Source organism: Ambystoma mexicanum, chromosome 3p (assembly GCF_040938575.1).
Source record: "Ambystoma mexicanum isolate Mex_15411 chromosome 3p, UKY_AmexF1_1, whole genome shotgun sequence".
Taxonomy (NCBI): domain Eukaryota; kingdom Metazoa; phylum Chordata; class Amphibia; order Caudata; family Ambystomatidae; genus Ambystoma; species Ambystoma mexicanum.
Window position 1 is genome coordinate 902,519,962 of NC_090925.1, and position 23,327 is coordinate 902,543,288.

The 23,327-nt window shown below is 44.1% G+C and overlaps 1 protein-coding gene across 1 annotated transcript in view; it reads left to right on the plus strand.

Moving 5' to 3' along the window:
* Positions 1-23,327, plus strand: part of IMPA2 (inositol monophosphatase 2) — a 452,625-nt gene that overhangs the window by 164,413 nt on the left and 264,885 nt on the right. The window contains exon 3 of the mRNA XM_069652140.1: positions 9,110-9,214. Coding sequence (XP_069508241.1) covers positions 9,110-9,214 — 105 coding nt within the window. The remainder of the gene's footprint in view (positions 1-9,109; positions 9,215-23,327) is intronic.

Here is a 23,327-nt window from a genome sequence, read left to right on the forward strand (position 1 = left end):
CTATAAATCAAGCTTCCAGTAAATTATTGACTTTGTTCAGGATGATTTCGAGGTTGTTCTAGGATTCCAATATATGTTTACCAGAAGTATGTGCCTGCAGTATGGAGATGAGTCCAATTCAGTAATGAAAGCCAGGATGCCCTTTGCAACATTGCAGCTCTCAATCACCCTTAAGCCCATCCCATTACGGATACCAATTATGAGGCCCCCACCGGGCACCCCTTTATCCCTTGGGAGGCTAACTCTACCCGTATACCATACCCGTCCAAGGAGGATGCAGCTACCAACCACGTTTCTTGTAAAAATATAATACAAAAAGGGCCCAAATTATGACAAAGATCAGAATTTGTGCACAATTTGGAAAACCTTGTGGTATTCCATGAAATCCCGGAAAAGACCTTGGCTAAGCTAAAGGTGAACCTTTAACCCTTTCAGTTCATTGCTAACAAGCACCAGTTGGTATACCCCTTCTCTGTGGTTTCCCCTTCCAAGTCAAAAACCCCTATAGCCGGGATCAGAGTCTTGGCTGAGACATTCTCGGTTTGCATCACAGCCTGATCACCCGTCCCCAAAGGTAATCCTGCATTCCTCTGTAAACCCTGGGAACTTCCACAATATGCCATCTCCACATCAAAGGGTAGTAAGTCATATCCCAGCTTAAGAAAATGTTAATAAGGCCTTGTACACCATCAGAGAGGGGATGACCAATCTCACATGGTCATACCTCCGATGATGGACAAACACCAACTTGATAACCTTTGTTGTAATAAGTCTCAAGGATGGGATTTCATTCAGTAGGGCAAGCACTCTTAATGTATTCACTTAGTCGGGTGCCCCATAATCAAACATATAATACAATAATAAACTAGGATCTTCAGAAAAGGCTGGATCCCTCCACAATACATCAGGTATCCCTCCTGGTCCCGGGTTTTACATCCCCTTGATCTATCAAAGATCCCCGTAGAGGAGAGGAGGAAACCTTAGAGGTTTGTGGCTGGAGGGTGTCTGGATTTTGAGACCTCTCAACGGAAGGTTGAAACCTCTCAGCCAGGAGATCACACACCTCCTTAACTAGGGCCCTTGAAAAAAGACCCTGCAGGGAGGTGAGTGTCTCCGGAGCCAAGGTCATGACCCAGTGGTCCAAATCTACTTGATGACCCTTACGGGGGCCATCCCCACACCTGCTTGGGTCCATGCCTGAATCGGATCCAGCCACCCTCGCCTCTATCTCTATCCATGCCTTAACATGTTTGCCAATAGAAACCAGAAGCAATGAAAGCCCTATTTCTATATTGTTAAGTGGCACTGACACCACTTCCTTGGCAACCGTCTCCTGAGCGATTGGGGTCAAGGCTCCAAGGTTTTTCCCAGGAACTTTGCATAATGAGGCCTCCTCAACTACCACATCCGGTCTGAACGTATTGGTAGATGCGTTCACTGAGGCCCCACCTTTTCCCAAAGACCTTTGCTTTATATGACCAGGCATAAGTGAAATCGAGTCCTCGCTCATCGAGGGAGAAGGCTCCATAGGTTTCATATCTTTAACCCTAACAGATGAAGTCTGTGGCTCTTTAAAGAGGACATACAAAATACCAGCCTCTAAATCCTCTGGGACACTTGTGGCCCCTTTGTCGACCCTCGACGCCCCTTTATGTCTCATTACTGCCACTAATCCTCCCTCAGTTGCTGGTTGTAAGGCAGCACATAACCCCTCACCCTCGGCCACCATGTCCCCTGACTCAACCACGAGTATGGATTGTTTGCTACCGGACCCACTCTCCAAAGATTGAGCCATCTGCACCATCCCCCTCACAGGGCATGCGTCAGTCGGCAGAGATTGTCGTATCAACCCTGCGTAAAAACATCCTGGTAGATTTTCTAGCTGCTTTGGCAAGGGCGGGAGGAATTGCTTTATTTTTGCCTTTAGAATTCTTTCTGCTATTCAAAGAGGGGGAAGCCTGAACCACCTCACTACTTGGGGCGGCTGGGCCACCCATTTCAGCCAGAAAAATGGCCAAGGGGAACATACTCTCTTTGTTAGCAATACAGCTCTTGGCTACCAGAGAAGTGGCAATCAGCGATACCCTATCGTGGATTCCACTGGAATCGCCCAAGGCAGATAGCATAGTGCATAACACACCCCTCTGAGACGACAAATTATCAATCAATGAGGCCAGTGGGTCTGTTATCTTTCGGAGATAGATGGTGTGTTCTTTTAACTCACATCAAATGCTATCCTGTATAGAGGAGGACAAGAGGGGCTAGCCCCCCTCAACAGTGCCCCTAATAGAAGGCATCTGCGCAGAGGGCAGGCTAGATTCCAATTCCCTCTCTGCCCGATATGATGTTAAGTCAGGGCTAGTAATATCACTTCCTCGATGCAGAAATAGTAGGGGTATTCAGAAAGGAGATATTAGATGAATTGGTTGTAGCTAGTACCTGATTGAAGGCCTCCTGTCCCAGGATTTGGTTATTTATTTCCAGGGGCAGAGACTCAAAATCCTCTGACTCCAGTAACAAGGGAGAGCTTGCTAGCGTCTCACAATCAGTCGGCCCGTGGGCCTGGGTACCAATGCCCTGCGGCAAATCCCTCCCCCAAGTCAGAAGGCAAATCATTCTCGACCGGAGAGGGGGTTAGAGACAATGCTAGACCCCAGGACATACTGTCCCTTCTGGCGGAAAAAAGTAACAGAGCCGCCAAAATATACTTTTTGAACAGGGCGCCTCGCTCTTTTTTTTCTCATTCTTCCACACCAGTACAAGCAGTGATCACCTTAAAGGCTCAATGATTAAACACAATTAAGTAGTCCGACAATGTAAATTATTCAAAAACATAAAGAATCATTACTAGTGAAATACCAGTTTAACAAAACAATCCTTAAGCAGCAAGCCTGCAAACAGCAAACAGCAATCGCGGTGCACTCACGGGTGCATGCGCGGATGTGCGCGGCCCAGCACCTTTATTGCTGTTGGCAACTGTGATGGGTGGGGCTTAGGTCAACAAGTCCAAACACTAACAATTCTCATCCTTTTCCAGTAGTTGCAGTAGTCCTGACGTCCTCAATGTACCAGCAGCTTGACGGCACAGCAAATGGCACTCGCAGTGCACTTACCGTAACTATTGTAGATCATGGATTTTCACTTCTCTAGTTACACAAGGCCCTTACTGCACAGGCTTAAGAAAGCGCAAAATAAGAAGGGTCCGATAGAATGGTCTGAAGAGATTGTGACCTGCTTTCAGGAACTAAAGATTGCTATCAGCAATCCTCCGGTCTTGGCGACCCAGAATTACAAGAAACCATTTCATCTATTTTTGCACTTAAATGGGAAGGTTTTGACCGCGGTCCTAGCCCAGCAAACATTGCTCGGCCATGAACCTTTAGCGTATTATAGCGGACTCCTAGACCCAGGGATGCAAGTAGAGTCCTCTTGTGAACAAGCTTTAGGGGCAGCGGCTTTTGCGATTCAAAAGTCTTCAACCAAATATTTGACTCACTTTTACGCTTTCCTTGTTCACTCCACCTCGTGGAAATTTAAAATTGAATGCAGGAGACCCCACAGCATGTAAGTGCTAATGTTGGTGGTCCTCTGCATGCAATTTAAGATATTTTTTTAAATGAAAGTAACATTGTTTTAGAAGAACTTTGAAATATAGCAATATGCACTTAGAAAGTCTCAGAAAAACTGAACGGGAGACTTTTCATAACTCTTTGGACTTTTGAAACTCAACTTTATTGATAATATTGAAGAATGTGCACTGTAGCAGGGTTAAAGAAAAACAGGTTTAGTGTTATTTCTGAAAAGGAACTGTAGCTTCAGAAAAAATAGCATGCAGGTTCAGACCACGGATTTGGGACAAAAAGTAAGTAGTAAGTGTTGGCAGCTCCTTCAAAATAAATGGCAATGTATGGATTACAAATGACTCTGAGTCAGAGGCTTCCATTTTAGCAGACAGGAAACTAGTGTGCAAGGATAGGGATAGACTTCACCTCCTTTTGTGTACCCTTGACAGGTGTAATATTAGTAACCACGAGGGTGAGCCCCTTACCTGTAGAGAGGGCCAATTAGCGAATATAGGGACATTTAGTAGACATAGGGACTCAGACCATAGGATTAAGTAATTCGAATAAATTGTTTCTGTCTAAATGGTGTTAAAAATGTATGGATTACACCATGGTTGAAAAAAGACTGTGGATCCTGATGTTGCAAGTAATTATCGCCCAATCACAAAGGTTCCATTTCTGTTAAAATTCTGGACCTAATTGCCTATATTCAACTTCAGGAATTTCTTGAAGTTAACAGCTTACTTGGTCACTGTCAGCCTGACTTTCGAGCAGCCCATTCATATACCCTGAAGCACCCATTCGGCTGAACCAATCGTTGAACATACAGTGGAAGGTCTTATTTTGGCCATCACGGTATCTTGTTGGATTCAGTAATTCGAATAAATTGTTTCTGTCTAAATGGTGTTAAAAACTTATGAATTACACAATCGTTGACAAAAGACTGTGGATCCTGCTGTTATTCATATACCCTGAAGCACTCATTTGGCTGAATCCATCGTTGAACATACAGGGGAAGGTCGGTCTTATTTTGGCCATCACGGTATCTTGTGGGTTTCAGTAAATCCAAGACCTTTTTGAAAATGGAACTTGGATTACCTTCACGTGTCTGTATAGAGAGTTCAATTTGAGAGACTGCATTTATGCAGAATACAGACATCTGAGAGGGATCATTACTTCTAAGCTTGTGCCTGCTCCACAGATAACCGCGCAGAGTGCTGTTCGGTCAATGCTGGAACTTGTACCCGGGCAGTCCATCCGGCCGCCACCTTATACAATCTCCTTGTGTCCAATCGCAAAAGGGATTCTGAACTTTAGGCTTTGGGCTGGTGATCTGGGTGAGGTAATATACCCTGGATGCTGACAGAGGTGCTGTAACAATGTCTGCTTGACAAGCATGGATTGGGGTTTGAGGGCCTCTCAGACTAAATGCTTTTTAGGACATATTGGACACCAGTACAAAAGTTAAGAGGCACCTTTCAAAGAGTAACCAATGCTGGAAATGTAATCAGGCAAGGGGTACGTTGAGCCACTTACTTTTGTGTTGCAGGAAAACTAGAGACTTCAGGGAAGGGGACTGTGAGAGGATGGGCCTAGTAGTAGAGTGTATAATTCCTAGAAGGGCTTCCCTTTTGATTCTTAAGGATGGCAGCCTAATTGCAAATCTGTCATTTTCAAAGAAAGTTTGGCTACTGCAGATCTGCATGCGTGCCAAAAAGATGATCCTGCACGTGTGGAAATCCACCAATTCCTTCTGCATCGATGATTGGGTGGAGGCATTGCTGACCTTGTCCATGTATGAGAGGGCCATTTTCAAACAAAAAGGGGATTCTGATAAATTCAATGATAAATGGGAACCATTCCTGCATACCTATGGCTGATGTGCTTATGGGATGTGTTCTTTGAAATGTTTACATCAATGTGATTTTGGTTGCAATGCTGGTATTATAGTGTCCTGTTGTATAGATATTATGCATGATATATGACGTTTTATATATATATATATATATACATTTTTATTTTTTATTATTATTTTTTAAAACCTGTTTTCTTTTCTTAGCTTGATGTCTCAAATATGCTACTTACTATGAACTGACTGCTCTACAGTTGACTGTACTGGTTATGTTTTCTATTGTATTAGGCTTTGCCCTTTATTGATACTAAAATAAAGACATTTTAAGCTCAACAAAAATTGAGAGTTGAGGCAAGCAATTCGTAGGTAGAATTAGATTGAGCACTGAGAATGTAGAAATGATGCTGCCTTTAGTTAGGAGGGTGTGAAGTGAATACAGAAAATAGGTAAAAAGATATCAAATTTCCCTAAACACAAAAAACTGCAACATGTATACGCTACCTTTAAAGTGGGTGATACAAAGAAATGATGCAGAATATTCAGGGGATTAAAGAGAGAGGAGAGAGACCCCTTGATAAATACTATTGAAGAGGTAACGAGGGGTGTGGATGTTTCCTTCAAATTAGGCAAGACACGAGAGGTAAACTGTATTACAGAGAGTGGCCATGTCTTTTGAATATGAAGATATTTTCGAGGTAATTAGAAAATTAAAATATTCTAGGGCCCGAGACCGAATGGCATGCTACTATTGTTATGGTAAAAAAAGTGTTGTGCCTACATTTTGTGTGGACTATTTTTTATGTGGACTATTTGAGGCCGTTGTTCATAGAGGTGAAGTACCAAAGCCCTTGAAGATGTCTTAAAAAGGGTAACGGGAATGACCCAGGGAACTATAGATTATTTTTGCTACTGGACGTCACTAGTAAAGTGTTAGCGACTTTAGTACTAAACGACATTAAGTGCTGGGTAGAGCGAGTAGCAGCCCTGAGCGGTTGTCAGACGGCTTTTACTCAGGGATTATCTATCACGCATAACAGTCCTGAATGGCCTTATTAGTCAAGCCAAAAGGGAAGACCATTTACCTATTTAGGTTCTGTTTATAGATTTCACCTCAGCATTCAATTTGGTCAATCAAGGAAAGCTATGGATGAAGCCGGAAAATCTAAATATGCCAAAGGGTTTTGTTGTACTCTGTTAGGATGTTGTGTGCTGAGACTTGAGCCAGGGTGAGATTAAACGGCATGGTGAAAAAATGCCACTAGTGAAAGATGTCAAGCAGGGATGTGCACTAGCACCCATGTTTCTTAATCTCTATTTGGTGAATTTGGATGGGGCACCAAAAATGATGAATGACTGCCCCCCTAAATTGGGGAAGGTGCACATTCCCTGGTTGGCACACGCTGGCGACTTGGTCATTGTTGGCCATAACTGGGTCGGGCTAAAAGGAAGCATGCAGACGGTACTTATGCATGTAAGAGGAAATATTCTGGCCTCCAATGTGAGTAAGACCAAGTTGATGCACTTTGGGAGGAAATAATTGACCAGAAACGAGATGTGTACTAGTGGGGGAGAAGATTGAGAGAGTACTTACCTATGTCTATCTGGATGTGGACATTATGTCAACGTGGAAAAGTGCTGACTTTAAAGAGCAGAGAAGGTCCAAGGCAGGTTCCCTATGGTTAAAGCATTCACCACTAAATTAGCATGGTTTAGTCAGCTTGGTATTAGGCAAGTTTAAAAGCAGAAACGTGCAACTATGATAGTGTCCACTTTAGAGGTTGGGACTGAATCGCACAATATTTGGTGGAACCAATTGGAAGGATGCCTTTGGCGTTGGATGCTGGGTCTTTCCCAGGCTATGCCGGTGGAGGCAATATGGATAGAATTGGACCTCCTGTCATTGTCTTCTATCCCTATTTAAATATAGGTAAATTATATATAAAGATCATGACAGCAATAGGCAGCAATAGGCAATTCTATTCTTACTATTCTAAGGAGGGCCAATGAGGAGGAACACTGTCAGGCTTTAAGAGATTTAAAGCATATTAATGAGGATTGTTTTGCTAATATTGCTTGGAAACCTTTTGGGGCGTACGGTTAAGGGATTCTGGTTAATGATCTATCTGAAGAAGAATGTAAATCTTTGGGACTGGGCCTGTAATCATTTTTACATGCACAGAATGAAAAATCTGAGTGCTTTTATATAGTTGTCCACCATTTTTCGCAAGCCTTAGGGATACCTGGGCCAGTTCCCTTGCACTAAACGTAGGAGAACCTTTATGCTGATGAGATTCAATAAGCTAAAAGTATAAAAATACTTAATGTCTGTGATGCCTGGTGGGGTATCTCACATCGAGAAGAGAATGTGCAGAATTTGTGTGGGTGAGGTACTTTGGAAAGTACCAGACGTGTTCTCACAGGGTGTGGTCAATTGAAGAAAGGGTATGCCAAAACTATGGCCATTTGGTGGGCGATTTAAGTGAAGTAAGTTCTGAGGAATTTTGGTATAGATGTTTAGTGGGGGAAAGATTCTCTTTGGCATTGGCGAGCACAAGATTACGGCACAAAACTGAATATAAGCTCATTTAAATGTTATGGCTATTAAGATAATGAAGAAGAGGAATTGCCTCAAGTCCTAAAATGGATGTTGACTAGGATTAAACCCAATTTAGACGGATTGACTTCATGTGGTACCAGCACCTTGTGGTAGAAAGGTGTGCTTAGTGCTTCTGTGGTTTTATATTTGATGAATTGTACTATGAATTTGTTTGACATTGATTTTATGGGAAAGATTATCAAAGACCTATTTGTATATAATTGTATTAATATATGAATATATTTGTATGTTATAATATGTGTGAAAAGTGAATTAAACTAATGCACACTAATAAGAAAACACTACATTGCTAGTATGGTGAGTGTAGGATGCTTGGTGTCATGGTTTGAGAGCACACTTGAGAATTGTATGTAGGAGATAGGAAAGACTGTAATTAAGACTAAGATATGTCCTACAACTGTAAGGCATTACAAAAAAGATTTCAAGGCAGCACAGTCACAGTAGCTAATATATATTTGTTATTTTGATTAAAAGGACATAATAAAGTGCTTGTTCCCAACTTGCAATGTGTTGGCTGTTAATTGGACGCACAGCCTAGCTTGTTGGAAAAACCTCAGAACCACACTCCCTCCTATGGTATTGACTAAGCTGTGCTCCTGCAGCCATAACTGGCATTGATGTGGTCAAAAGATGGTGCGGGAGTTTCCTCCCTTAGAAGGAGAATGAAGAGTTGAAAAAGAGATTTTGAGGGTAAAAAATAAAACATTATACCTGCACGGGATGGGAACCTCTTTCATGGGTAAGTAATGTGATGACAAAAAGTAGGACTTAGAAGGTTACCCAATTTAATTGGGGATCTATGACTTAATCGTAACCAATAACAATAATTGACTCAAACTTCTTTGCATTATTATAGCCAATAGCTTTTAGCATTCTACTATTTATGTTCTTGAATTCCCTTGGTGACTAAGAGTGAAATAGTATTTAGCAAGAATGTCATATTGTTTAAGCGTACAGCACATTTGTACAAAGTAAAGCATTGTATTCTTAATAGCTCCATTAGAAAACTGAAGGTTTAGTACCTGACATGTTCTTTAATTTATGTAGTCTCCGTTTTTCTTTCCGTTACCTCTATAGGTTTATTGGGGAGGAATCAACCTCTTCTGGCTCTCAGTGCAGGCTCACAAACAGCCCAACATGGATTATCGATCCGATAGATGGGACTTGCAATTTTGTACACAGGTAAAACATCAATGCAAGGCCAAAAAAAAGGAAACCAATGCGGTTTTATTTTCAGTGTGGCACTTGTTAACAATGTTTGGAAGATTTTATGAATCCATATTGTAAAACCACCATCCATATTGTAACTTTCTGTTGAGTTTAAACGTTTAGGTGGCACTAAAACATGAACGATTCTTAACCTCCTACTAAGGTTTTAATCCACCTGAACACTTTTCAGTGTGACATCAGTGAATCCTTAATCATTGAGGTTTTGGACCGGCTTTGGTGGTAGCTGCCCACCAGCCTGAGTGTTTGTAGGTCCAACCAAAACAAGGCCTTTCTAGTTTTGGCTTTTGGGTGACGCTGTAAGCGCTATCTTTAATCTGAAACTATTTTCATTCAAATAAGAGCTTCAAATAAGAGCTGTGAATGAGGGTCTGTAATGCCTTTCAGTGGAAATGGCATATGAGGTTGGATACATAGGCTTTTGGTGTTGTTTGGTTATGTGTCCACCCATTTAATGCCTATTCCTAAATCAAATCTATATGATTTTCCACCCATCCCGACCAAAAACCACACACCGTGTGCACTCTTTGCCTGCATGTGTATTGTGTGCTGAATTCGCCAGCCATTTTTACTTCCAAAATGGCAGAAACGATATGTTACTGTTTCTTAAAAGTTATTTTAATTTTTTTTATTTTAAAGTTATGTAATATATTTTAATTTATTCTATTTATGTATTACATTGTTTTGTTGCAAAATGTCCCTGAAAATGTCCATGTACCTATTTGTGGGTGTTGATCAAGTGTTTTGTGATGTAAGGAGTACCTGATTGGATGTGCAGTATGTTACCTGTTAGTGATGTTGGTATGATGTGATTGGGTGTAGAGCAGAGGTCACCAAACAGTCGATCGGCCTGAGCCTTTTCAGTAAACATCTATCCTAAGTTATATTATTTAGTGGTGATTTTTGCAGCCATGTTCCGTGTTCAGGATCAGAACCCTAGTCAGCCTAATTGCAGGCAGAGAGCTTGGCTACTGTGCCACTTGGAACTGCTTGTAAATCCACTGACAAATGTCAGTATCACGTTATGCTTCTGCAGGCCGCCTGTAGTACCACAGTTGGCCATGTGCGCCCCCACGACAGTCTTTCTTAAGCAAGCTGCTCTTGTTTGCCAGAGATGTTGGAGGGGCTGGGGCAGGATCAGGATCATTGTGACCACGCAATGAAAATATCACAGTAGCACTGCTGCTCGCCTGGAAATGTTCAAAATAATATTTTAAAAAATGGTGCAATTTCTTTCCAAATTCCACACCGTACATTTCCACTTTAAATCACTTCCATGACACAAGTACACCCACTTTTAGTACATTAAGCAATCCATAGACACGCTGTACAGTAGAAGCCTACCAGGGTAGTTCAGCAGGTTGACAGACCGATGCTGAGATGTTATATATTAAAAACTACAGGTTGTTAATTGTATGACTTTTTGCAATGCATTATAAACAAAGTGCTATACAATGTGTTTGGCCAGGGTATGGGTGGGCTGGTTGCTTGCTTATATTCAGGGCTGAGGTGAGGATATTTCTGCCCCTGTGAAAATCAAAAGTTGGCACCCATGAACCCACAGTTTAATTTCCTAAAAATTGCTGTCAGCATAACAGAAGCATTTGTGATTAACCAGTTTGACAAGCATTTAACATCTTTATAAATATAACTTGTACTAAAACACAGAGGGGCACACAAATAATAATGATGTGTTATTTATATAGCGCCTTAATCCAAAGCGCTTTACAGAGCACATATTTACATGCAATATCACCCAACTGAAATTGGTACGTGTATAGACCTCAGAAGGATGAAAGGCTGAGTTGGCCTTGCCGGGATTTTAACCTGCGACCTGCAGATCACGCTCAGATAGCAGCAGCGAGCGCTCAACCCGCTGAGCTATCTTACCGGCAAATAACAGAGTATGTGTGGTGTCTGACAAAAAAAAACATTTCAAAGAAAACTTTTGAACCAAGCAACATTTTTCAATTTGGAAATTACTTTTTTTTTATTTGGAAAATAATAGTGTGCCTAGCATGTAGAAAGCCTGCATAAAACGCAAAGGAAGGGGCACAAAAATTACAGGATATTTGTATGGTAGTCCAACAAATATCTGTCTTTTTGAGACAGCTACTAATAAATAATAATGCAACAAAGAGTTTTTTGAAGTTCTTAATATATTTGTGAAGGCATAGGTTATTCCATCTGTTTATAGAGGGGAAATAATCGAGCCAAAAAAATATTGGCAAAAATTCCGAGGCTTATAAATATCCCCACCCCGATATCGTCCGCTAGTAGCTCTCCACTGTTGGCATCCACTACAAGTAGCTCTAGCTAACGTAAAGGTTGGAGACCCCTGGTGTAGAGTATGTGTTTTTTTCCACAAGGTAGCCATTTTCTTTCAGCCAATCTCGGTTTGCAGCAGCGCAGGGCTCTACGGGCTGTGGTGAATGAACCCGATCTTTCAAAGGAGTGAAAGGAGTGGCTAGTTTTAATCAGTCTAGGCGTAGCAATGGTAAATTACTGGGATTTATACAGCATCCCTCTGATGTTAGTGGTGACAGAAACGTACTAGAATTTTCTGAGCAAAGTACTGAGAGGATGAATGATATGCTGGTTGCCCCAGCGAGGATGCATACACAGGGATACTGCATTACGAGCGCCACAAGTAGCTGGGCAGGGGACGTATGATCTTTTCCTGCAGCCGCTGAGACCGGATCCGGTCCGCCTGCTCTGCCACATGTACACGCACTTTGCTGCACACCCACAGGCTCGGGTGCGCTCAGCATGCTAGGAGCAAGCCAGCTCATTCCAAAATCCTTCTGGAGGGAGGCCACGGTGATGATGAAAATAATACCATTTGCATAGAAAATGTAAAACACAATGGAAAGGTAAAACACAATGGCGTTTGTGCGACTAGTCCCCTTGGGGTCCGTAGCACTTGCTTTTCGTCACACCAGTTAATGTATTTTGGAGACGCTCTTCATCCTAGTCCTGGGGAGGTGACATGTACACACACCTTGCTGCACACTCCCAGGCTCAGGTGTGCTCAGTATGCTGGGAGTAGGGCAGCTCATTCCAAAATCCTCCTCGATGGAAGCCATGTTAATTGGTAGGTGGGACGGTGACGATGGAAAATATGCCATTTACATAGAAAATGTAAAACACAATGTCATTTGTTTGACTCGTCCCCTTGGGCGCCATAACACTTGCTTTTCGTCACACCATTTGTCGTATTTTGGAGACGCTCTTCATCCTGGCCTGGGGGAGGTGATTTTTTATTTGGTAACATTTTTTGTTTTGCGCTTTGAAGTTGTAAATGCGGCGGGGCGAGGTGGCAAAGCTTGAAGGAACAAGGTGGCTTGTTCCTTCAAGCTCATAATCCTTTTCTGACACTTCCCTGGCAGAGTCTAAAAGAAGCAGGTACCTCGCACTCCTAATATATTATAACCTTATTAAAATCTCATGTTAAATTACTATTCGATATTTGTGGAATTTTAGGTGCAGAGGAGATGAGAATCAACCCTGGCATATGTGAAATGAACAAGAACAAAAATAGTTCCCAGTTAAGGAACCTTCGTCCCCTGCACACTGTCAATGGCCGAATATACAAGCCAAACAGTTTACAATATATCTTGGTATTTTCACCACACCTTTTTCCGAAAATCTTTTTTACAAAAATGCATTTACAATTCTGTTATAAATAGTACACTTCACCAATAGGTTATAATTTCATATACAATTTTTATTAGAACAAACAATTAAGCCCAACGCGTTTCGAGATAATTCTCTTCTTCAGGGGCAAATAACGTTTTCAAATTTAATCTATAGAAAAAAATCAAGCATAAATTACAATTATTTAAGTATCTAAATATCATGTCAACATTTGATCGTACCTTTTAAAGTGACATATTCTCCAAAATAAATTATTTTACAAAAATGTCTAAAAAGTTTCACACACAGTTTCACAAACAATTAATGGCAAAGCAATTTGCATGACCTCACTATTTGACCTTGTATTCTGAACCATAATAATATCATCAAGACTGAAAGTTAAACCCTTTGAACCAAAATTCGAATTACTCTTAACTTAATGAGAGTATACTAGGTGGTTGCAATTGCCCTAGTTCAAAACTTCCCTAACCTTGTTCCTGTCACATATGCAATAGTGCAAGGGTTGACTTAATTAGATGGAAGATTTTTTCTTAATAGAAGATAGGATTTTCTTGATCAATCATAAAGTGGATTCCTTATTCTTCTTTATAGAAGATAGAACCTTTCTTGAACAATCCTAACTTGGATTCCTAACCTGAAAAGATGGATAGAGGTCTCTAATCAGGGGAAGTATATAAGGTCTTTATTATGACTCCTAGCGAGCGAGTAGATATCAGTTTCACTGAAACTGATATCTACTCGCTCGCCAAGAGTCATCATTTTCCCTTGTGAGACACTGTATCCAAGCCTATACTAGTAAGAGTGATTGCCACACTTGTGGCTACTACTTATGTCTACTTCTAAATCCATTTCCCGAAATGCAATGTCAGGTGTTTCTTATTTTCATGATGGTGTTGGATGCTTTTGTACTTTTACTACATTTCCCAGAATTTGGCATCCGGCCTCTCTTTCTTCCACAGTGTCTCCTGTCTGTTCCACACTTTGATACTTTCACTTTTTAACCCATAGCCCACGTCCGGGCTTTTTCTCTCTCAATGTTTTAGGGCGCATTGGCACTTGACTATTTCTGACCATTCCTTCTCTCAGTCTTTGTTAGGCACTTTGACTGCACTTTTCCACAAAGCAGTGTCCGAGCTTTTGTTCTCAAACAGTCTTTCCTGATTGTATATAACTTTTTTTTATCTTTGATACCTGGCTTATTATGGCTACTGGTTTCATGACTTTGTATTGTTGTGCTGTCCATTATTATAGTGCCTCCAAACTAAACCTGTAAATACTGTGCTTAATAGATATTTGTACTATATAATAATTACTGCTACTTTCTACTACTTAGACACTTGTCAACCTTCAGAATTCAATGTCTGAGCTTTCTTAATCTCAGTCTGTATAGATTGCTTTGCTACTTTGACTACCTTTGATAACAAGCAAAACCTGGCCTGATGTGTGCTCTCACATCCCCTAGCTCTCTGTTTGCTGGGCACTTTTCTCATACTTCTACTTGTCCCTCTCAAATTTTCTTGCAAACTTCCACTATCAGATACTTCTTTGGCTTCACAGAGCACATTTTTCGTCTCTCGAAATATCAGTTAAATCATTGCAGTTCCTGAAGGTTTTCTCACAGATTTCTTGTGGGTTTTTCTAGTGTCACTTAATTCTCTGGCAAACTTGTCCTGGATTCTCTGTGGATTGCATGCTGCCATGTTCTGGTCTCAGAAACCCCAAGACATCATGGCTCTCTGATACAGACTTCCATGTAGATCCAGTTCGATCAAAGTTCAAGCCCTTCCGACTTGCAACATTCTCTGGGCCCTCTCTAGTCTAGGCTTTGTAATTGTCTCTGTCACATCTTCCAAGTCTCTTGCCCTAGTCATAACTCCCATGGTGATAGTGCGCGGTATAAATATCCATTAACATTAACATGACTTCACCCCATTGGTGGGAAGACTGTCCTGTTACCACTGGTTTTATTGGTGCCCCGCTCATCGTCGTTCTGCAGCTTTCACTGCTTCTCACCTCTGGTTACATGCATTTGGGAGGTGTGGCTATAAAACCTCAAGCTGCTACCTTGGATTTCATTGCCATTTTTCTCTGGAGTTCTTTAGTCAGAGGTCAGTGTTCACTGTTCTGCTGGCTGCTTCTGTTCCCACCAGGCTGCGCGTACAAGAGATACACCACTTTTTCCTAGTATTTGTGTCACTAGGTAAGATATGATATGATATGGCATTTAGAACGCGCCTGTACACAAGTGTTTCTGGGCGCGATGGTGGCACTTTGCCACTTTGACGTGAATGCCTCTGCAGATTAATGTGTGGCCCCAGCGATACACCAGCTCCTGTCCTACAGATGTTGGTATACAGTCATTTTATCTCTGAGGACTAGGATAACCACTTCCCTTATATCTATGCAGCTGTGTAGACGTATTTGGCCCTGACGAACTGAGTGCCAAATAAAGCCCATAGTCATAATTCCGCTACGTAGTCACTACATATGATCAATTCTTTTAAATCTTGCATATAGAAATCCTCAACCAAATGTACTATCTAATGGAATAATACCACACTCACCACTCCAATGTCTTGCTTAACCATTGATAAGGTTGCTTGCAGGGTCCATAACATAGCCTTATAGACGAAGGTAGAGCTCATTACCTCTGTATAATGATCCACCCGCAATGTATGGCCTGAGGCAAAGCTAAGGGACATAAATTGGGGAAAGAGTAATAATCCAAAGCTAAAATGACTGCTTCCCAGTTCCATAAGTCTGTTTACACATAGTACTAATAGCAATGTATAGTTTTGAGTTTTGACGGTGAAGAAAAAAATAATAGTAAATAAAGTAAATGGCAAACAATATTAGTAAATAAAATGTGTTTTTTTGGTAGTATTTAAATAACAAGGTTGTCGTCATATGTTAAGCATTTTAATTGCAAACTTGTTTGATCTAGCACAGGTTTAGCATCACCACGCATTGGGTGTGAAAGTAAACATTTTCTCCAAAAGAAAGTGAAAGCATTTTCCCAAGCTTTACCTTTCTCTTAGCTGCGTTGAAATAGACATGGCACTGAAATAATGGTCCTCCAACAAAGGGTGTGTCTTGTTAAAAGAAGTATTGTCCTGAAATTGCAGTGTTGTTTCACTGACTGCTTTTTAAGATTGATTGATTGGTGATTGTTTATTTACTATGCGCTTATACACAAGTGTTTCAAAGCACAGAGAGAATGTTTAGAATGCAGTCAATACCAGTAGTTATTGACTGCACTCAGAATATTCTGATTGGCTGAGAGGAGGACAATAATGATCAACATCTGGTAATTAAGGCTTATAGTCCCTGCCAGAGGGACACCTAGGAGTTATGGGCCATGAAGACTGGCTCGATCGTAGCAAGGATGTTTAACAAGGTTTACAGGTCCAAAGCTCCCACAACGGCCTGAGGAGGCGTCTATAAAGCTGTTGTTGGGGTGGGATGTACGGGGACCTACAAATGTGAGGCAATCTCCTTAGGGAGATTGCACCCGAACTGCCTGACTCCCTGGTTATTCAGTACAAACCAACGTACTGAGGGAGGAGCTTCCTAAATGTATCTGGGCCACGTCTGCCGGCTATGCCCTGGCAAATATAGGGGGAGGGGGGCTCTGAAGCAAGGCCAGGCCACGTCTTCCAGATGTAGCCCGGCAAAGATGGCACACGGCCTCTGGAGGCAGAGCCATTTATCCAGGTAGTGTATGCCAGAGGCGATCTGGATTTTCAAGGGCAATCTAGGTCAGATAAAGAGCTGGGGGTTGGGTTGGGATTTCATGGGCACTCGGGCTGTGTCTGTCAGGTGCAGCCTGGGCGAAGTGGGGAGCTATGTGGGTGGCAGAACTCTCAGCATGGCCCTCCTGTCATGAGAAGGTGGACCATGCTTAGCGCCCAGCCACTGCAGTGGCTGAGAAAGTCATGCTCTCCCTTCTTATTGGCCAATTTCTGGGCCATTTATTGAATTTCCAAACCCTCCCAGCTCATATCGCTCAGAAATTGGCAAATGGGGCAGTGCCACATCACTCCGCCAGAACATAATATTTATGAAAGTGCAGTCTTAATGGCAAAGCAATCATATGTCACTGATCTATTGGATTTAGCAGGAAATTTCAGCAGGCATATTTTTCAGCTATACAAGCAGATTGCTAGCCTTCCCAATTTGAACAACATGTGCATTAACCCACCTGCTCATCTTGCCAGATCACTAGAGGACTCTGAACGGTTCTGTGCTATTTCCGCTTTTTGTTGGTCGCCTACCAAAAAGACCGATTTATTTCGGCCGATTATGGCCTGCAAAAAGCATAAATATCCCTTTGACCCCCCCACCCCGAACCTCGCTGGTGGGATGTCTGTAAAAACGGGGGGTTTCACTCACCAAACCACTCTCATCAGCTGCCCCTGCCTGCCTCCCCCCACACACACTCACACACACATAAACACTTACCTGTTCTCAGACGACGGCTCTTCCTGGTCCTGTTGTGCCTGTCAGCCCCTGCAAGCAGCAGGTACATGACAGTTTGATTTAGAAAGACCGCTCTGTGGTCTTTCTAAATTGTTTAAAAAAAATTCTCGATCATAATAAAACCACGTTTTCACTTAATACCCTCTGAACATTTAATTTCTGAAAAAGTTAGTTTAAAAGAAAAGTTTTAAAAACCTTCCTAGATGCTTTGATTTAAGCTTAGTAAGGCAGCGAATCATTGGAACAGCTCAATGTGTTAACCTTCAGCAGAGATCTAGCTGCAGATTTCACAAAAATCACTGCAGCAGGCACATTATCACACCAAGCCAACATTCCAAAAGAAAGTCACAGTGAGAAAGAGGTGAGAGTGATTGATTCATTAGCCATTTTATAATGAGCACACCAAAAACGGAATGGTCTGTTGCAATTTTTAAGAAATGTTGCCATTACTGCCCAACTAAATACATTTTATAGGAGCAATACAGTTTAAAAGCTGGTTTATGCACCCCTTGCATTAAGCTGGCTTTTCCCAATCTTTTGTGGGTATAGACCAGTCATATAATAATCCTGCCAAAAAATATTTTCCACTAACTGTATTATTTTTATCAGATGAGATAAGTGACTTTTCACCCATTCCTCCTAGCCTTTAACAGAAACTGGCCGTTTATCAAATATCTCCGTTTTGTCTTCGTTGTTGACTTGTTAAGCATATCATACAGAATTATTGATATGATATGATCGGTTATTTATAACGCGCTTAATACCTAGATGTTTTTAAGCGCAGACCCGGGGATTGAACCTGTGTTGCTCTGTATAGTCTTGCTTCCAAGGCGAGCACGTTGCCGCTGAGTTATCCTCTCGAGACCGATATCGGGCTTCCTTACACAATATTGAAATGTTATTTTCCCAAAGGAAATGCAGATCTACAAGAAGCAGGCCTGACGGCTGATGTGGGCCTGGAGGCCATAAATAGTGTAACTCGCACTTGAAAGTGGTTAGCTAGAGGGAAGGGGACTACATTCCAACAAAAATGTAAGTATTGGGAAGTTGCTCCATATCATGTCTTCACATCTTGTATCCAGTCCGGTCTGTTTATTCAACAGTGTTTTGCATTCTGGGACTCGTAGTTTAGCTTTTCCAAAATGTTTACAGCAAATCAAATGCAAGTTGGCATTGGCTGAAAAACAAACCCTGGCCACTAGTCATCTTCTTTTCCACCACTGCCCCCTTACTCTATATGGTGGTTGTGAAGCAGAGATATATACTTGCTGACGCCATGTCGGTCAGGTGTGAGTAGTTCATCCTGTGCTGAGTGTTTCTCTTCCTTCTGGTGCTCATAGTTTTGCTTTTCATTCATCATTGAAGAGCAGTAAGTGGCAGAGTGCAAATAAGGAGGCAGGCCTGGATGCCCTATTCACACGTGACACTGCAAAAACAAGAGTTGCCTGAAGTCTACTGTTGGTTGTTTGCATTACTGATAAACATATTCTTTACAGATTTGTAAAATTCTATAAATGCACATTTGGCCTTTCCCTTCACAAATAAACCAAATAGCTGGTGGGATCTATTATCTTGACTTTCAAAATGCAAATGGCCCATCAAAATGAACAGCCCCAACATTAACACTTTGCATGAAGAGTTGAGATTTTGCACATGAAAGGGTCACTACATGTGAACTTGTCCCATTTTTGATTCATTGCTGAATACCGGACAGCCCTTATCTGACAACAAAACTGTAAATCACAGCACCATGGAACGAGCAGAATTAAAATGCATTTGAGAGCCGTGCACGGAGCCCCTTCGTGACACCCCTGGGTGACACACATCTTAAAACTCCACAGGTGCTTCTGCTGCTACGACCCTGGCTTCTTAGTCTTGACAACCAGACGGTGCTATGAGAGAGACCGGACACAGCTGTAACAAGCATTGGCAAAGCCAATAGTTTGGGCCTTTACTGCTGTTCTTCGCGTTTTGCATTTATAGGCACCAGGGTGCAAAGTTTCAAAAGAGGATACGATAAGGGGCGCAGGTGTGCAAGGGGATGAGAAGGAGAATAGAGCAAGGGAGGACGCGATTGAGAGAGGGTGCCATCGATGATGAGCAAGAGGAAATATGAGCAATAAAGGTTGAGAGTGAGAGGCTATGCAATACAGCAAAAGTGTTTCAGCAAGGATGAGAGGGGGGAGCATAGAGTGTGGGTAGAGTAGGTGGGTGGAGGTATAGAGGGTGGGGTTAGGCTGGGGATAGAGAGACTGAGGGAGGCTGGTTGTGGTAGAGCGAGTGGGGGAGGGTGGGTGGCGGTATGGTGGGTGGGAGTAAAGAGATTGGAGCAGGGTCGATAGGTTTGGGTAGAGAAAGTGGGGTTAGTGTGGGTGGGTGAGGGTAGAGAGAGTGGAGGTGGGGTAGGGTCGGCAGTAGAGAGAATGGATGTAGGGTGAACATGTAGGTGCGTGGATAGGGGTAGAGAGAGTGGGGTTCGGGATTGTAGAGGTAGAGGGAGTGGGGTAAGGGTGGGTGGGGTAGAGAGAGTGGGGTAAGGGTGGGTGGGGTAGAGAGAGTGAGGTAAGGGTGGGTGGGGTAGCGAGAGTGATGGCAGGGTGGGTGGGTGGTGTAGAGAGTGAGTGATGGCAGGGTGGGTGGGGTAGAGAGAGAGTGATGGCAGGGTGGGTGGGTGATGTCGAGAGAGTGGTGGCAGGTGGGTGGGTGGTCGTGGATAGAGTGGAAGTAGGGTGGGTGGGTGATGGTGGTGAGAGGGGGTTGGGTGGGAGTGGGGAGAGTGAGGGTAGGTTTTGTGCATGGGGTAGAGAGAGTGAGGGTAGTTTAAGTGGGTAGGGTGAAGAGAGTGGTGGTAAAGAGAATGGTTGATGGTAGAGAGAATGGGGATTGGGTTGGGGAGGGTAGAGATACTCCGAGTAGGTTTGGTAGGTGGATGTAGAGAGAGTGGGGATAGGAAAAGTGGGGTTAGGGTGGGTGGGGTAGAGAGTGGGGTAGGATGGGTGTTGGGGTAGAGAGTAGAGGTAGGGTGGATGGGTGTATGTAGAGTGAGTGGAGGTAGGGTGGGTGGCAGAGGGGTTTGTGGAGGTAGGGTGGGTGGGGGCTGAGAGAGTGGAATTAGGGTGGTGTGATGGGTATAGAGAGAGTGGTGGTAGGCGGAGTAGGTTTTAAAAAGAGTGGAGGTAGGTTGGCTGAGGTAGAGCGAGTGGAGGTCGGGTGGGTGGTTGGTTGGGGTTGAGAGAGTGGTGGAAGGGTGAGTGGGGGTGAATAGAGTTGAAAAAGGGTGGGTGGATGAGAGTGGAGATAGTGGGGGTAGGGTGGGTGTATGGGTTAGAGAGAGTGGGAGTAGGTTGAGTGGATAGAGTAGAAGGAGTGGAGGTAGAGAGAGTGTTTGAGGGTAGAGGGAGAGTGTGGGTAGACAAACTGGGAGTACGTAAGGTAGGTGGATGTAGAGAGAGTGGGCACATGGAGAGTGGCAGTAGGGTGGGTGGGGGTAAAGAGAGTGGGGGTAAAGAGAGTGGGTGTAGGGTGGATGGTAGAGCGTGGGTGTAGGATGGGTGGTGTGGTTAGAGAGTAGAGATAGGGTGGATGGGTGTATGTAGAGTAAGTGGAGGTAGGGTGGGTAGCGGAAGGGATTGTGGAGGTAGGGTGGGTGGGGGTTTAGAGAGTGGAAGTAGGGCGGGTTGATGGGTATAGAGAGAGTGGTGGTAGGCTGGGTAGGTGTAAAGAGAGTTGAGGTAGGCTGGCTGGGGTAGAGAGAGCGGAGGTCGGGTGGGTAGGTGTAAAGAGAGTTGTGGTAGGTTGGCTGGGGTTGAGAGAGTGGAGGTCGGGTGGGTGGTTGGTTGGGTCGAGCGAGTGGCGGAAGGGTGAGTGGGGGTGAATAGAGTTGAAATAGGGTGGGTGGATGAGAGTGGAGATAGGTGGGGCAGGGTTGGTGGGGTGGGGAGAGTGGGGGTACGTTGTGTGTATGGGGTAGATAGAGTGGGAGTAGGTTGAGTGGGTAGGGTAGAAAGAGTGGAGGTAGAGAGTGTTTGAGAGCAGAGAGCGAGTGGGGATAGGGTACGTGGGGTAGACCAACTGGGAGTATGTTAGGTAGGTGGATGTACAGAGAGTGGGCATAGGGAGAGTGGCAGTAGGGTGTGTGGGGGTAAAGAGAGTGGGTGTAGGGTGGGTGGTAGAGAGTGTTGGTAGGATGGGTGGTGGGGTTAGAGAGTTGTGCTAGGTTGGGTTGGTGGGGGGTAAAGTGGGTGGAGGCAGAGAGAGTGGATATATGGTAGGTGGGTATGGATTTGTAGAGAAAGTGGAGGTAGGCTGGAGGAGTAGAGATAGTGGTGGTAGGGTGGTTGGGGGGTGGTAGTGAGAGTAGAGGTATTGTGGTTTAGGTTAGTGGGGTACAGAGCGTGGAGGTTGGGTGAGGTAGAGATGGTGGCGATAGGGTGGGTGGGTGTTTGTAGACAGAGTGGGGTTAGGGTGGGTGGGATAGAGAGTGGGGTAGGATGGGTGGTGGGGTAGCCAATAGAGGTATGGTGAATGGGTGTATGTAGAGTAAGTGGAGGAAGGGTGGGTGGCGGAAGGGTTTGTGGAGGTAGGGTGGGTGGGGGTTGAGATAGTGGAAGTAGGATGGGTCAATGGATACAGAGAGAGTGGTGGTAGGCTAGGTAGGTTTAAATAAAGTTGAGGTAGGTTGCTTGGGGTAGATTGGAGGTCAGGTGGGTGGTTGGTTGGGGTCGAGAGAGTGATGGAAGGGTGAGTGGGGGTGAATAGAGTTGAAATTGGGTGGGTTTATGAGAGTGGGGATAGTGGGGGTAGGGTGGGTGGGGGTGGGGAGAGTGGGGGTACGTTGTGTGCATGGGGTGGAGAGAGTGGGAGTAGGTTGAGTGGGTAGGGTAGAAAGAGTGGAGGTAGAGACAGAGTGGTGGTGGGGTGAGTGGGGATAGACAAACTGGGCGTGCATCAGGTAGGTGGGTGTGGAGAGAGTGGGCATAGGGAGAGTGACAGTAGGGTGGGTGGGGCTAAAGAGATTGGGTGTAGGGTGGATGGTAGAGAGTGATGATACAATGGGTTTTGGGGTTAGAGAGTGGCGCTAGGTTGGGTCGGTGGGGTAGAGTGTGGAGGTAGGGTGGGTGGGTTGCAGAGAGAGTGGATATAGGGTATGTGGGTATGGATTTGTAGAGACAGTGGAGGTAGGCTGGAGGGGTAGAGAGTGGTGGTACGGTGATTGGGTGGTGGTAGTGAGAGTAGAGGTATTGTGGGTTAGTGGGGTAGAGAACGTGGTGGTTGGGTGGGGTAGAGATAGTGGCGGTAGGGTGGGTGGGTGACTGTAGACAGTGTGGGGATTGGGTGGGTGGGGTTAGAGAGAGTGGGATTCCAGTGGGTGGGTGGGTGGCTGGGTATGGGTTGAGAGAGTTGGTAGAGAGAGACTGGGTTACGGTGGGTGGTGGACAAAGAGAGTGGGGGTAGGCAGGTGGGTGGGTGTAGGGTGGCGGTGGTAGAGAGTTGAGGTAGGGTGGGTGGATGGAGGTAGGGAATGGTGTGTGGGTGATAGAAAGAGCGGAGGTAGGGTGGGTCAGTGGGGGTAGAAAGAGTGCAGGTATTAGAGAGAGTGGAGGTTTTAGAGAGAGTGGAGGTAGGGTATGTAGGTTGGTGGGGGTGGAGAGAGTGGAGGTAGGGTGGGTTTGTGGGGATGGAGAGAGTGGAGGTAGGGTGGGTGGGGGTAGAGAGAGTAAAGGTAGGGTTGGTTGGGGTACTGGGTGTTTGGGGACAGAGAGAATGGGGTAGGGTGGGTAGGGTGGGTGGGGTAGAGATAGTGGGGGTAAAGTGGGTGAGTGGAGGTAGAGAGAGTGGGGGTTATGGTGGGTAGGTGGGCTATAGAGAGAGTGGTTGTAGGGTTGCTGGTTGTGGTAGAGAGAGTGGGGGCAGGTGGGGGTAGAGAGAGTGG